Source organism: Mirounga leonina, unplaced genomic scaffold (assembly GCF_011800145.1).
Source record: "Mirounga leonina isolate KUSES-001 unplaced genomic scaffold, KU_Mleo_1.0 Mir_481, whole genome shotgun sequence".
Classification (NCBI taxonomy): Eukaryota; Metazoa; Chordata; class Mammalia; order Carnivora; family Phocidae; genus Mirounga; species Mirounga leonina.
The window spans coordinates 1,845,755-1,861,222 of NW_023270773.1; the positions used below are offsets into that span (position 1 = coordinate 1,845,755).

At 55.6% G+C, this 15,468-nt stretch overlaps 1 protein-coding gene across 2 annotated transcripts in view; it reads right to left on the minus strand.

The window, feature by feature from the left end:
• Nucleotides 1-3,132: 3,132 nt before the first annotated feature.
• Nucleotides 3,133-15,468, minus strand: part of HIC2 (HIC ZBTB transcriptional repressor 2) — a 37,664-nt gene continuing 25,328 nt past the window's right edge. Inside the window, exon 3 of one of the 2 annotated variants that reach the window (XR_004676329.1) lies at nt 3,133-3,300. Coding sequence is in view for 1 of the 2 variants with exons in the window: in XM_034989197.1 (XP_034845088.1) it covers nt 12,622-14,446 (1,825 nt within the window). In the remaining variant the exon portion in view is untranslated. Of the gene's footprint in view, nt 3,301-9,013; nt 14,447-15,468 lie in introns of those variants that run through there. The other variant, XM_034989197.1, reaches the window with a different exon arrangement.

The window sequence follows — 15,468 nt, forward strand, 5'->3', positions numbered from 1 at the left end:
GCCCTTCCTGACCAATTCCTACCGTACCTCTTATTCGTGAGAGCCTGTTTTAATTGTTAGACTTTCAGTTAGCTGCGACAGCAGTCACTCTAAAGACCCAACAGTGAGCTTTCTTATTTGCTCCTTTCTTTGGATCTGGGTTTTGGGTTGTTTTTTTTTTTCATGGTCAACATTTGTTACCTTTTTTTTTTTTTGGACATTTGTTGCTTTTATAATGAAAAAATAAAGATTCGTAATTGGCAGAAGGAAAGCACTGTGGCATGTAAGACCGATGAAAGCCAGTTACAGCCTTGGGACAAGGACCTGCTTGGCCCGCTGATGCCCAGCATGGCTGGTGACAGAGACTCCCAGCTGGCTTCCTGACAGGACAGTCGAGTCTCAGATGGGCGCTATTCGAAGACAGGCACCTGGCCACCACTTCCGACCCGTGCCAACCTGGCCTCCATGCAGCTCGCTTGCCACGGAAGGCCTGCAGGACTCTCCTGAAGCCAGGCTCACGCTGGGGGGAGGGGAGTGGCCCCCAATCCCAAGGGCTCACCCAAGGCAAGCAGGTCTCAGCCCCCTGGTTAAAGCCCCTTCCCTGCACTGGGCTTCCCTCCTCTCTGGCCCCTCTCTGTACAGCTGTGCCTCTTCCGTTCCCTTTCCCCCTCGGAGATCTCATGCAGGGTCCTGGGCTTGAGCCCTCTCCACATGGTTATGCCCAATTACCACCGTGTACCCTCACCAGGAGATTCACCCCCAAGGCTGCCCCCATAGCCTCTCCACTTAATCCTGCCCTCTCTCCTCCAGCTGTGGCCCTAGAAATCTTGATGCTTTCCCTGCTTCCTTGACCTCTCCCACCCTCCATCCTGTCACCAAATCCTGGGGGCTCTTCCATGGCAAGTTACTGCCCTATCCGTCCCTCCATTTCCACTGTGAATGGACAGTCCACCTCATAGTGCTGCTATGAGGAATAAAGAAGCTGATGTTTATTTGCACAGCAGCTAGAAGATGTCTGGTACCCAGTAAGTGACACAGAAGCACATGTTAAATAAGTTTAAATAAAAAACAAATTTTCAAATTCTGACCTCTAACCATGTTCAATGCCATTGTGCCAGACTGGATCATTCCCAAACTTCCTAAGGAGTCAGCCTGCTCCCACCTCGTCGCCCCACAGCAGCCAGACAGACAACTGCCCCCCCACACACACACGTACACACACACTCAGCCCTCTGGCAACTTCCCACAAGTCCACACCGTCACAAGGGCTCAGCCTAGACTGTTCCTCCAGGCAACTGACCTCTGAGCCCAGAAATCTGTCTCCTACTGCTCCTTAGACTCACGTGCCTGCCACAGGGCCTTTGCACCTGCTCTTCCCACTGCCCACCCCCTCCCTCACATCTTTCAGCCCAATTCCAGATTCCTTTTTTTTTTTTTTTAAGATTTTTTAAAAAGATTTATTTATTTGAGAGAGCGAGCGAGCTGGGGGGAGGTAGGGACAGAGGGAGAGAGAGTCCTCAAGCAGACTCCCTGCTAAGGCTTGATCCCAGGACCCTGAGATCATGACCTGAGCCAAAATCAAATGCCGGGCACTCAACCGAGTCACCCAGGCGCCCCCGCACCCCAATTCCAGCTTCTTAAGAATGCCTTTCCTGGGACACCTGGGTGGCTCAGTAGGTTGGGGGTCTGCCTTTGGCTCAGGTCATGATCTCAGGGTCCTGGGATTTGAGCCCCACATCAGGCTCCCTCCTCAGTGGCAGGTCTGCTTCTCCCTCTCCCTCTGTTCTCTCTCACTCTCACTCTCAAATAAATAAATAAATAACATTAAAAAAAAAAAAAGAAAAGAAAATGTACTCCAAAAAAAAAACACCTTTCCTGGCGACTCTACCCAAAAGTGCAACCCCCTCCCTGTGGCGCTTTCTCTGTGCCTGCCTCGCATGTATTACCTACTGTCTTTACTGTGTCCCCCACTGGAATAGGAGCTCAGCTAGGACAGGGCCTGGCGCATACAGAGTTGCTGAGTGGACATGGGGCAGCCTGTCTCCACTGCAGAGTCTTATCCAAGGACATAAGCCACAAACCGGCCATGATCCTGAAGAGCTGGGATCCAAACTGCTGGCAGGTGTGGCCCAAGACCACGTTCTTCCTCTGACCCCACAGCCTGCCCCTGTGGATGATGACACCCTAACTAAAGGGCATGGAAGCCCAGCAGGCGCCCGCCGCAGCGAGCACAGGCCTGAGTGCTGGGCTTCCTGCCCCGAGGAGAGAGGGGCCGACGCGAGGCCATGAGGCCAAGCCTGCAGAGCCTGTGGTGTGAACGCAGACAGAGGGCCGCCTGGGACTCCTGTGGCCGCCTGAGGCTGCACGTGGCACACCCCTGTGTACCCCGTTATGGGCTGAGCTGTGTCCTCCAGAATCCCTATGTTGAAGTCCTAAGACTCAGCCCCTCAGAATGTGCCTGGGTCTTCAAAGAGGTGGTTAGGCTAACCCGAGGCTGTCAGGGTGGCCCCTCAGCCAATCTGACTGGGATCCTTATAAGAGGAAATCTGAACACAGACGCTCTCAGAGGGAGGAGAGCCGTCTACAAGCCACGGAGAGAGGCCTCAAGAGAAACCAGCCCTGTCGAGACGTGGCTTCAGGCTTCAGCCTCGGGGACCGTGAGAACTTCCGGTCAAGCTCCGGAGGCCGTGGGGCTTTGTTACGGCAGCCCGAGCACGCACGCACACCCCTTTCCATCTCCCAGTGCCGGGGGTGGCCCCTCGAGGGCAGGGCCCTCTTGGGGAGACAATGAGCTACCCATGGCTCCTTCACCCTGGGGGCAAGCCCGGCTGTTTGATTTGGCTTTGGAGGCCCTTCCTGCCCTGGCTGGAGTCTGGGGCCACTCTTCCCACACACACTCCTCTCTGGCCACTGGGAGGTTGCTTCAGTTCCAGCAACACACCGACTCTTCCCCTGGCCTTCTTCCATACTGTTCTGGCTGCCTGGGACAGAGCACTGTGGCCCAGGGCCATTGCCTCCGGCCACAGCCCCGGCATGAGTCCCCACCAGGTGGCCCTCTGTCCCAGAGCTCCGGAAACCTCCTGCGGACACGGCCCCACCCACCCACCCTGTGAGTCACCGGCCATCCGGGCAGTACCACCATTTACCCCCAGGGTGAGCAGAAGAGCTAGTGCGGCTGAGCACTTGGTGCAGTGCGGGCTATGGGGACTCAGTCGGCATTAGTACTTACTTGCCTGGTCCCTCCGCAGGACTCAAGGATCCCAGAAGTCAGGGGCCACATTCATGCACCGTCAACAAACCCAGGACTGGACGCACACCCACCTGCCACAGAGAAGCCAATGGTGACATCCCCTTGGTGCTGGCCCTGATCTCACATCAGGGACACTTGCAGGTGGCGATCAGCTTTGTCACCTGTGGCCAGAAAGAAGGGCTGACCATGAAATAGGCTAACACCAAAACCGTTTGGTGACAACATTTCCTAAACTCACCGGTCAGCGGCATTTGCAGAGACCAGTGCAGGCGGAAGGAGAACTGCAGACTCTCTTCCCAGAAAGCCAAGTGCCCAGGACAGGGGGTTCGTTATGGCCGGCTGGTGACTGGTAAGACTTCCAGCATCTCTGCCTCATGCTGAGAAAGACAGCCCCGGCCCAGAGAGTGGGCCAGCCTCCTACACTGATGCCAACACCTGCCCTGCTCCCCACCTTTCCCAAGAAATCAGACCCTTTCCTCTATCTGGTTTCTCCAGCATAGAGGCCAGCTCTCAGCTGGTGGGATGCAGATGCCGTCTAGGGCACGTGGCCACCTGCTCTCCCAGGGAGCCTGCGCACGCTGCCCTCTGCTGGCCACCCTCCTCCAGCCAGCTGCTAGGGGACCGCCCTCTTCAGTGACCGCTTTCTTCAGGGCGAGGCTCCTGCAGGTTCCAGGTTGAGGGGGTGCTGGGCTTCCTGCCCCGAGGAGAGAGGGGCCGACGCGAGGCCATGAGGCCAAGCCTGCAGAGCCTGTGGTGTGAACACCGACAGACGGAGGGCTGCCTGGGACTCCTGTGGCCACCTAAGGCTGCACGTGGCACACCCCTGTGTACCCCGTTATGGGCTGAGTTGTCCTCCAGAATCCCTATGTTGAAGGGTACCCCCCCCGCCCCCGCCTCCCAGGGCTGTAGGAGGGCCAAGGCCGGCCTGTGCCAAGGAGATGGGCAGAGCCAGTCGGGTGCCTGGGCCATTCAAGCGTAGGTCTCACACGTGTCCACACATTCTCACTCAGACTCTGGATGTGCACAACACCTACAGGTGGCCCACAGAAGCAGGGGCGGTACCTCAGAATCACCAACGGCAACATTTTGTGGCGTACCTGAGACTTCAATGACACGCCCTGGCTTTTACCAGGTTTGAGGAAGGGGCCATTTCAAAGTTCCCTGTCCGTTTGGTATACAACTTAGCAAACGCCCTTGTAGAAGGTCTCCTGGGAAACAGTTCTTGAAATATTTAGATACTTCCTCACGCAAGGAAGTGGAAACAGCCTCTAGTTCACTCATCCTGACCTTGTCCTTTTTCCCTCCTTCCTTCTTGTTTGGACACACAGAGCCGACCATGACCCTCACTCACAATTTTTGGCCTAATGACAACAGAGGAGTTTTTTCCTACTCTTCCCTGTTCCTTTTTTTTGGCTCATTCTTGACTACTTAGAACTCCTTCACAGGGCACCTGGGTGGCTCAGTCGTAAGCGTCTGCCTTCGGCTCAGGTCGTGATCCCAGGGTCCTGGGATAGAGCCCCACATCGGGCTCCCTGCTAGGCGGGAAGCCTGCTTCTCCCTCTCCCACTCCCCCTGTTTGTGTTCCCTTTCTCGCTGTCTCTGTCAAATAAATAAATAAATTCTTTAGAAAAAAAAAAAAAGAATTCCTTCACTGCTGTCTACCTCAAATATCTTTTGGAAAGAGGCATGTTTTAGATTAAACACTTTATGGAAGGAAACAGCAGTGCCCACATCAAAATCTGTCTTTGATTTCTAACTATGGAACTCCTCCCTAACCTAGCCCTGACTTACGGTCAGCCTGCAATAGGGTATTTCATCTCATCTTTCACCCTTCTCTAGAATGCTCTTCAAGCCCCACTTCCGCATAAGGCCCTCTCATTCAGAAGCACCACGGCCAACTCAGCACAGGAGAAAGCAGTGTCTCATCTCCCTTCATCCCACACATCTTAGGTGACCACTGGATTGATTCCAAGAAGCTTTCTAGGGTCTCATTCTTGAATATCAGACCTGCCAAAGTAACCCAACATTTGAGGAAAGCCTTTAAAATTATTTTTTAAAAGGTAAAAACTAACCTAAAGCGGGAATCTAAAAGGGAATTAGATACAAGGAACAGAAGAAAATGTAAAAAAAAAAAATTAAATTTCCCTTAGAGATTAAATCTATGAAAAGAGAACAAAATGCAATAATCAAAGAAGGGAAATTAAAAATAACAGCTGACATGTTTCAAAAACCAGTAGATTTAACGAAGAAACAGGTATCCAGAATGAAACCAATCCATCAAGAGCCCAGCCCAACGAATGACAAACCACCTGAAATAGAGACAATCCTAAAAGCTTCCAGAGAAGGTTACATACAAAGGGAACTGGACTTCTCATCACATTGGAAGGTAGAAGCCAATGAAGCAACACTTTCCAAATTCAGCAGGAAAATGATATCCAATCTATAATTCTATACCCAGCCAAACTATCGATTCTGTGTAGTTTAAAAACATTTTCAACATTCAAAGTTTCAAAAAACCTACCTCCCATATGTTCTTTCTCAGGATGGTACCAGAGAAAACATAATACCCAAACAAGCATGTATAATCTAAGAAAAGAACACACAGGATCCAGAAAGCTGGGCTTCCAAAGCAGGACAGAAAACTTTTCCCACCCCATCTGTGCAGGAAAGCAGCAGGTTCCACATGGGTGTCCCTGGGGGTGGAGGGCAAATAACAGAAAAGATAGCGTCTGATTCTGCGGGAAACTGTACTGGGAAGGATCTCACAGAGTTACAGAGTGGAGGAAGACAGACACAAATCAATCTGAGTAACTGAAAACATAATCAACCTCCACGAGAACAAGAAATGGTACAAAAAGATGTGCTACGCCACTTGGCTCAGCAGTGAACAAAGGCACACGGTGATCATGGCAAGTATGATCAGTAAATTGCATACTTCACCAGTTCTTATAAATGAAGTTCAATGGAACATAGCCATGCCCACCTGTTACATTGTCATGCTGCTTTAGCACCGTGACAGCAGGGTTGTGAAGTCCCTGCAGAGACTCTATGACCCACAAAGCCTAGAATAGTTACTATCTGGCTACTTTACAGAAGTTTCCCAACCACTAGATTGAACTAAACTACTTGGGGAATTTAAGGGAAGGGGAAGAGGGTATAAATGCACTAAAATGAACTAAAATCTTCATCTATAGGTCCAGATTCTTAAAAGGATGAATTAAGATAGCAGGATACTACTACTATTTAGAAATGTGGAGATACATAAGAAATGCTACAAATTAAAAGTGGGTGTCTGCATACATTGGGATGGGGCTAAGGGAACAAAAAACTCTTTTTAAGACTTTGTTTTTTTAGCAATCCCTACACCCAAAGGGAGGCTCGAACTTATGACGCCAAGATCACATGTCACATGGGCTTCCAACTTAGCCAGTCCAGGTGTCCCTGTTTTAAGCCTTTTAAAGGAACTTTTGATTAAACTATGGTCAGTTATTGCTTTGATAAAACCAAAAAATAATTTTTGAAGATTTTACTTGACAGAGAGACAGCGAGAGAGGGAACACCTGGTTTAAGAGAGCTGAACTGGACACCTGGGTGGCTCAGTTGGTTAAGTGACTGCCTTCAGCTCAGGTCATGGTCCTGGAGTCCCAGGATGGAGTCCCGCATCAGGCTCCCTGCTCCCCCCTCTCATGCTCTCAAAATCTTTTAAAAAATAAATAAAAGAGTTGAACAGGTGGTACCTGGCTGGCTCAGTACGTAGAGCATGTGACTTTTGATCTCAGGGTTGTTAAGTTCAAGCTCATTAGGCGTAGAGATTACTTAAAAATAACACACACACACACATTTAAAAAACAAAAACAAAACTTACCATGGATTAAAGCAGCAATGCCCATATTCTTCTGGGGGTCCCAGGCTCAACCGCTGCTTCCCTGGAGCCACTTGGACATCTGAAGCCCCCAGTCAGGGATCTAAGCTGGCTGACCACCCTCCCGGTCCCATCCTTGATGCTCCTCCCGGATCTTCACTCATCCTGGGAATTCCCACGCTGGTAGGTGGGAGGGACAGTACCGAAGGAAACTGGAACTATTGTCCCTGCCTATGGAGACTAAGATTATCCCTTCCTTCCTCCCCTCCTTGACCCCAAGCAGGAAGCAGGAGCAGTGGGCAAGAGAGAGCCCTTGCCCTGCCCCAGCCTGACTCTGCTGCTCCAACAGGTGGTCCTGGGCATGGGCCAGACCTCCCCTCATCCAGTCCACCAGGTCCCTGTCCCCGCCAACATATCCACTGCTCCCTAAACCGTCTTAGCCAACCTGGGACAACACTGCCCAAGAGGATGCTGACTCTAGGGTGCTGGGTCCCTGGACCAGTGCCCAAGCCCAGGATGCACACACGTTGCCAAGTGAGGTCCCAGCCCCATCTGAAACCCACCCTTAGGACGGTAGTGGGCACGTGCCCATCCCAGCTCCTGCCCTCCTAGGTCTTGGAAGTGCTGGACACAGAAAGGAAAGCAGTATGTCATTTAGTAAGAACAACCACAGAACACAGAAGCCCCACATAAGATAGTTTTCAATCAAGCTTTTAATGAAAAGATCATAAAATAACAGTTTCTCATCACTGTACATTAAGACTGCACGCTTCTGAATGGAGAGATCAGTCGTCGGTGAATTGCTTTTCTATGACACTTGAGGGCTGCGTACTTGCAGCTCTGACCTGAATTTATCCAAACTCTCAAAGGAAGTGAGCTCAATGTGATGACTGACAGCGGCGGTGGCCAGTACAGGAGTGCGATCACGGTGTCCCTCCCCCTTCTGGGAAGGGAATAGAGTAGGACGTGATCCCTCTTCCAGTTCTGATTAAACAAAACAGCTATAACCCCATCCCTCCCCCTCCCCCTCGAGGTATTTGCGAATGGGCAGCTGCCCAAACTGGGGTCCCCCAAGGGGGGAGGGGGAAAACAAGTGATGGGTGGGATACAGAGAGGCTCCCCTCAGCACCTGGCCCCACGGGGCCCCGCCAAGTGGAGGGGGGGAGCCCTGGGGATCCTCCCTGCCCCAAGTGAGGTCTGTTATGCAGCATTTTTGAGGTCAATAAATTACAGCAATAAATAGCAAGGTGAGGTAGGGGGAGGGGTTCCCGGTAGAAAAATTAAAGTAGTGACTGAAGCTGATGGGGGAGGGGTCCTAGGAGGGGGGTCCTGGGCAGCCTCAATTCCCACAGCGCACATCCACCCCCTGATCTGGAATGTCACACTGAGGCTCTGGTTAGGTCCCTCTCCATCCCATCACTCCTGGCATCGGATTCACAGGTTCAGTAACATCTGCCCCAATGTGACCATGGGGAAGAGCAAGGGCCTTGGTCCCTTTGAGGGGCACAGCAGGGCTGAGATCCCTTGTCTGTTCTTCAGAGGCCTGGTGCCTCTGCTTTCGTCCCCTAAGCTAGGGGGCGGACGGATGCAGCCACCTCTTCCCTGAGCCCTGCCCTCCTGGCTGCCCAGGCCTCCCCCACTCAGGACGGCTGTGGGGAGGGCGGTAGGGTCTGCCTGCCCAGCCTGCCCAGCCCAGATCGCACTCCTGCACACGGCCCAGTCCAGTGAATACTGACCGGGTGGGGGTGGGGGCACAGCGGGACAGCCCAGCGCCCCCGAGTGGTGACGAACAGGAAGTACACACACGGCTGCGTGAGGTTCCAAAAGTCCGTCAAGGTCCAGATTGTTCATTTCACAGGCTGAGGTGTATGGCTATGCTGCAAGTCTCTGAGATTCTTATTTGCTTAAAGGTTCGTCTTTTCTTTTTTTTACCTTTTTTTGCAATCCTGGAGGAGCCCTTGGGGTGGCTCGGTCTGGTGGGAGCGAGCGGTGGCAGAGCTGGCCGCTCACTCTCCCCAAGTCTGAGAAATAAATACATTCATCACTGCACAAACATATTGATACAAAAACAACACTGTTCAGAGTGTTTGCACCGTCTGTGTTGGTAAGGACCAGCCCAGTAAGCCCCCCCCCACTGCCGGGGGTGGGGGTGGGGGTGTCCCCTGGGGGTGGGGACCCACTGGAGTCAACAGAGCTGTGCAAAGGTCCCGGGGCTTTTTGGCTTGAGAGGGACCCTCACATCAACCCACCCCGAGGGTCGCAGGCAGAGTGGGGGAGATGGGGGGGCCCTCCATCCCAGGGCCCTAGCCCAGACTCGGGTCCCATGGCCAGAGCCAACGGCCATCCCCTGCTGTGCCAGCTGGCCGGGACCCCCACGGTCCGGCCAGGAGGCCTGGGGGCCGGTCAGCACCGGCCCACGCTCTTTGGTGCCAGCTGGGCTTTGAGAGGCCTGGGGCTGGGGAGGAGGGCTCAGGTGAATCCAGGGGGCTCTGTGCCTGCCCCGGCCACCCCTCTGCCCGTGAGCTGACTCAGAAGGGCCTCCAGCGTAAGGTGGGGATTCACTGGGACTGGCCTTACAGCTGCTGAGGTCTGAAACTGTAAAAGTTTATGTAAACAATGAGATAAATATATTAGTATCTTTTTTTCTGAGCCCATTGAGGTTCCATACTCATTCAAAATGTGCTTTGGTTTAAAAAATAGGTTTTGTGAATTTGGGTATGAGCTTTTTTTTTTTTCTTTTTTTTTTGTTTTTTTTTGTTTGTTTGTTTATCCTCTCTTTCCTACATGACATCTGCTATTTTCTCTGTTTCCTGTTTCTCCGAAACATTCAGGAATTAAGTGACTAAAGCAGAGAACTGTAAGCCGCCCTTGGCCTCCAACGGCCTAATTTCCTTGTGAGGCTCTTAACACATTTCCACGCACACACTCGCAAGCACACACTCCACATGAAATCAAAGGGAAAAGAAAACAAAACCAAGTGTTGTGTTAGTCCCACCCCTCCCCACAAACCCTTAAAATCTTAAATAGGAAACTAGTGTTTTGCTTTCTTGTTAAAATACAGAAAAGGCTCGATACAATACTCAGGTGGGTACAATACTATGTCGCACGAACGTCGTTGAGTGAGGGGCCTTTGCGCCCAGTCCCTGAAGTTCTGCAAATGAATCACCTACTCTCACGGGTCACCTCATGAATGCAGCCGCCCACAGCCCAAGAGGCCACACACAGGCCGGGCGCGCGCGTGCGTACAACTCCCGTGCGGTACAGACTTTGTGTCGTGTGGCTTAAGTGCTGACGGAGTGGGGTGGGGTCGGGAGGGCGGAGAGGCCTGGAAAGGACCCTGCCCCCCTCACTTGACTTCCGGGAACACGAGACCCTGGGTCCAGTGTTCCTTTCCCACCCAGAGGGAGTTAAGACCCAACTTGGGGCTCGGGGCGCCTTGAGATGGGCTCAGCCAGGAGCCCTCACTTGCAAAACACGCCCTTCACCATTCGGGTCCCTGAACTCAGGCTGTTTTCAGCTGGAGGGTCTCTGGAGGGGTGAAGGTAGAGGATGACTCTAGAATTTTTTGGTCTGAACTTAAAAGTAGAAAGAAAAAAAAAATAAAAAGCATGAAGCAAAATGAAAACAAAGCCGCTGGCCCAGCCCTACAGCGGCCTTGGTCTGGCCTCGCGAGCCTGACCCTTGGCCCATGGAAGGGTCCTGAGGCTGGAAGAGAAAACCCACGGTGAGGGGCGAGTGGTGGGACTCCAGACAGGGCCAAGACAATTAGTGGCAGCCAGCCTCTTGCCAGAGTGGCCAGGACCGCCCCAAGAAGGTGCCAAAGTAGGGCAGGCCCTCTCCCTGTCCCCCAGGGGGGTATACATCACTTTGGTCAGTGCCTCCCCATGCCTCTGCACTGGCCTGGCAGGGGCTGCTGCTCTCCCAAGCTCCGGCTCTTGCAGGCCCAAGGGGCAGAATGGGGGGGGCTCACTTCCACCTCATCCTGGCCCTGGTGGGGAGCTGCAAGGAGCTGGCCCTGGCGGTGAGGCTCCACGCCCTGATGTCCCATGGGGCTGGGGCTGAAGCACTCACCCACTGCCCCCCAACCCAGGCCCAGATCAGAAGCACACACGGGCTCCCTGATGCTCAGCAACACTCAGAACACCTGCAGGTGGACACAGTGAGTGTTGCGCTCTGGGGCGCAGAGCCCCTCTCTGAGGGCGCTGGGGGTAGGGGGGGCCCAGGAGGCTCACTCACACGTGAGTTTTCCTGTGCACACTAACAGCAGGAAACCAAGTGTCACGGCCTCAGCTGCCAGCCACCAACACACTGTTCTCGTGGATTCAAGAGGTAGCAAAAGGTCAGAAGTCTCTCCACCTTGATCGGTAAGGAAGGAAGGAAAGCTCAGTTATCTGTCCACATGCACCGCGCACACTACATACATACATACATACATCCATACACACACACACACACACAGAAAATGAAAAAAGAAGAGTACCGACGGCTCTGGCATGGAGTCCAGCCTCCCCCCTCCCCCCCACAAATCCCAGACCTTCCAGTTTGAACATTCACATAAACGTTACACTGGTTTTTCTCTTAATAAAAAAGAAGTACCTCTAAACAAAGAATATTCCTCAGAAACTATAGGAAAATCTCTCTCTCTCCTGAGGCAGCCGAGGCGGGGCTCGGGGCCCAGGGAAGCCTTTGGCCAAGAAGGGCTTCTGGGGCCTGGAGGGGTGGGCGCCCCTCAGCCCACAGCCAGGGCGGGGGCAGGAGGGGCAGCTGCCCCTGTACATTCAGTCTGCAGACCCAGGCTCAGCCCCGAGGGGCCGGGAGGAAAATAAACTCTTGTTGGTTTTGGTTTAAAAAACAAAATTCAAAAAGAAAAAAGCATCAGATCAGTAGGAATAACAGCAACACAGGCCCAGAGGGCTCTTTAGCTGTGGAGAGGTAGGCGGTGGGGGCCCCCTGACTGTCTTAGTGCCAGTGAGCAGTGACCCCTGGCTCGAGGAAGGAGGGCTCCGTCCCCTCCCCTCCAGCACCGCTCCCCAAAGAGCCAGGGTGGCCCGCACACAGACAAGCACTCGTGCACGCACACAGACTGCGCCCCTGGCCACGGGGCAGCCCTGCTCCTCCCCAGCGGAGGGAGGCCCCCACTTCCCCCTGCTCTGACCTGGCCTGCAGGAAAGGGGCCAGGTCCCATCGAGACCCCCGTGACCCACTCCCACAGGCCCTGCAGCGGCCCCTCTCAGGAAGCCGGGGGCCAGGGTGGAATCGGGAGGTAGACGGCACACCAGCAATGTGCACTCGGAGCTCGGGCCTCTCGGCTTCCCTCCTCTCGCTTCCCTTGGTACAGACTTGTCCATTAAAGCTCTGGGTGTGGGGGGCGGGGCTGGCTGCAGGTGCCCCCAGGAGCCACCCCCACGGGACCTGGGGGTCCTGGCCCCTCCCGCCCGGCCTCCGTGCTTCTTTCTTCCTTCCTTCGGTTGGCTCCCGAGGGCGAGTCTGCAGAGGGCAGCCTCAGGCCGGGGAGAAGGGTCTTTGGCTTCTAGGAGGGAGAGGTGTGCATGCGCAGGTGGCTGATGAGGTTGCGCTGCTGGGTGAACTTGCCCCCGCAGAGCTGGCACTCGTAGGGCTTCTCGCCCGAGTGCACACGCATGTGCTCGGTGAGGCGGTACTGGCGGGTGAAGCGCATGCCACACTCGTCGCAGGCGAAGGGCTTGAGGCCCAGGTGGCTCCGCATGTGGCGCGTCATGGTGCCGCGCTGCGTGAACATTTTGCCGCAGATGTTGCAGGGGAAAGGCCGGGTCAGCCAGTGCGTCTTCTCATGCTGCCGCAGCGTGGCCGGGTCCTTGTAGGTCTTCTCGCAGACCGAGCACTTGAAGGGCCGGGGCTCGGCCGTGTAGGCCGCGCTGGGCGCCGACAGGTCCTCGGCCTCCTCCTCGGCGCCCCCGCTGCCCGTCTCGTAGGCACCCTCCTCTTTGATAAACAGCTCCTCCTCCGTGTGTGTCTCCACGTGGGCATTGAGCTGCTCGGAGCTGGGGAAGCCTTTGGCGCAGGGGATGCACACGTACAGGTTGTCCCCATAGGACACGGTCTCGTAGCCCTCCTGCCGGTACATGTAGTGCGTGCCGGCGTGGCCGCTGCCCCCCTCGCTCCCACTCTGCCCGCTGTCCTCACTCCCATCCTTGCCGTTCTCCTCCTCCTCCTTGCAGGGGTACGGGGGCTCCACGTAGGGCCCACTGGGGCCACCCCCCCCAACACTGCTGGCCAGGATGCCATTGGGAACCCTGTCCCCTAGCCCCTCGCCCTCTTCCCCTGGGCAGGGGCCCTTGGGCCCCGCTTCCCTCCGCTCAAAGGGGGACCCCACCCTGGGCTCCTTCTTGCTCCACTCCTTCTTGCGGGCCGAGTGCCGCAGGCTCTTCCGGGGCTGCCCACCGGGCCCCTCCAGCAGGCTCAGGTGGTTGTCCTCGGCCCCCTCCAGGTCCATGGGCTCATTGGGGGTGCCCCCCAGCTCAGTGTAAGAGGCACTGTTGGCAACAGGAGGGGCGGAGGCTGAGAGGGGCGAGCCGTGCTGGCTGTCACTCAGCTGGGCTGAGTCGTCAGGGGTCAGGGGGGGACCGGGGGTGGCGGGAGGCAGGGGAGGGCTCTTCTTGGACAAGTCCAGGCCCAGCTCCTGCTCGCAGCCCCCGCTGCTCCCATTGGTGCTGCAGCTGCCCAGGCCGGCCTCCCCGCTGGCTGGACAGACGGCCCGGCCCAGGCCATGCACACCCTCCTGGCTGGAGCCTCCAAGGAAGAGCTCGTCATCCGAGCCTTTGGCCTGGGGGAGCTCCTGGGGGGCGTGGGCCCCTTTCCGTCCGTCCACGAGCCCCGGATACCGCGCCTGGATGACGGAGGCTGTGGACAGCCGCTGGCTGCGGGGTGGCCTCCCCATGCCGGTGGCGCCCACCCGACCGGAGCCGAAGGGCTTGCCGGCTCGCTTGAGTTTACGGCGGCAGAGCGCTGCCAACTCGGGCAGCTGGAGGTAGCTGGCGGCAGTGAGGAGAGTGCTGAAGTTGGGCTCGGCCGGCTGGTCACTGGGCAGCAGCTTGCCCGTGTAGATGAAGTCCAAGATCTGCTGGAACACCGTGGAGCTGACCATGTCCGTGTCCAGGTTGATGAGGTTGTCGTGCAGGACCAGGGACTTGAAGTAGATGCTGCTGGCAGCCAGGACGTTCTTGTGGGCACGGAAAATGGAGTTCTCCACCATGATGATGACATCACACAGGAAGCCCTTCGTCCTCTGCTGGTTCAGCTGCAGCAGGAGCTGCTTGGAGTGGCTGGGCAGCTCCATGTCGGGCCCCATGTCCCCACGCCCCGCCCACGCGTACCACCTGTGGGCAAGAACAGGCGCATGGGCATTAGCCACCTGGGAGCCTCTGGCAAGGGCTCCAGGACAGGGTGGGGCTGTGGTGGTGCTCAGGGAGGCCTCACCAGGCATGGTACCCAGGAAAGGAACTCACACTACCCATGGGGACTCATGCTGCCCGAAAAGCGACAGGGGCACCGGTCCCATTTGCACAGAAGCAGAGGACAATGGTCACGTGGTGCCGAGCGGAGAAAATGGGATGTGACTTTGGCTCCACAGCCCAGGGCACCCTCTCCACACTAAAGAAGTCGGCCACAAGCTCGCAGGAGACTAAAAAATGACGAGCAGGGGATTGTGAGGTGCTGGGAAGCAGCAGGGACTGAGGTGAGCAGAAGCTCCCAGGTGGGCTCACTTCCCACATGGGCAGGCAACTTCCCAGTTTTTAGGACAAGCTAGAAATTGAGATTTTCAGGTTGAATCTCCCAATGCCAAATAAAGGTTCTTTTTCCTTAAATACCACGTGGACCAAATCAAATATGCAGCCTCCACCTGTGACCTCTGCTCTGCCCCGGGTGCCTCTCAAACCCCTGGCTTCCCAATTCAGGTTTGCCAACGTTCAGTCCTGCCTGCAGACACATTGCAGTCCAGCCACAGTCCCTTGCCAGTGCCTGCTCCCAACCCACAAGGGCCTCGCCCCCCGGGAGGGCCCTGAGTACCCCAGCCTGGGTCTCTAGGTGCTGAGCAGAAAAGGGGGCCTGGTCAAGCCCCTGGCACCACCGGGGCCCCAGGAAAAGCAGCCAGCTGGCCCTGCCAGACCGGCACAGACGCTAACTGATGCCATTAATAAACAGAGAGAGGCCTCTGACCTCCACGGGAACCGTGCAGGTGGGCTGTGCAACAGCATGCACATGGGTCTCTGAGAGCAGGGTGCTCTGACCAGGCAGCCACCCCGATGAGCAGCAGGACCTGACGCACAAGGTGTGGCTCCCTGCTCCCTCCGGCCCTTCAGGGAACATGCACCCTCCCACAGGCAACTCTGTGCCATGC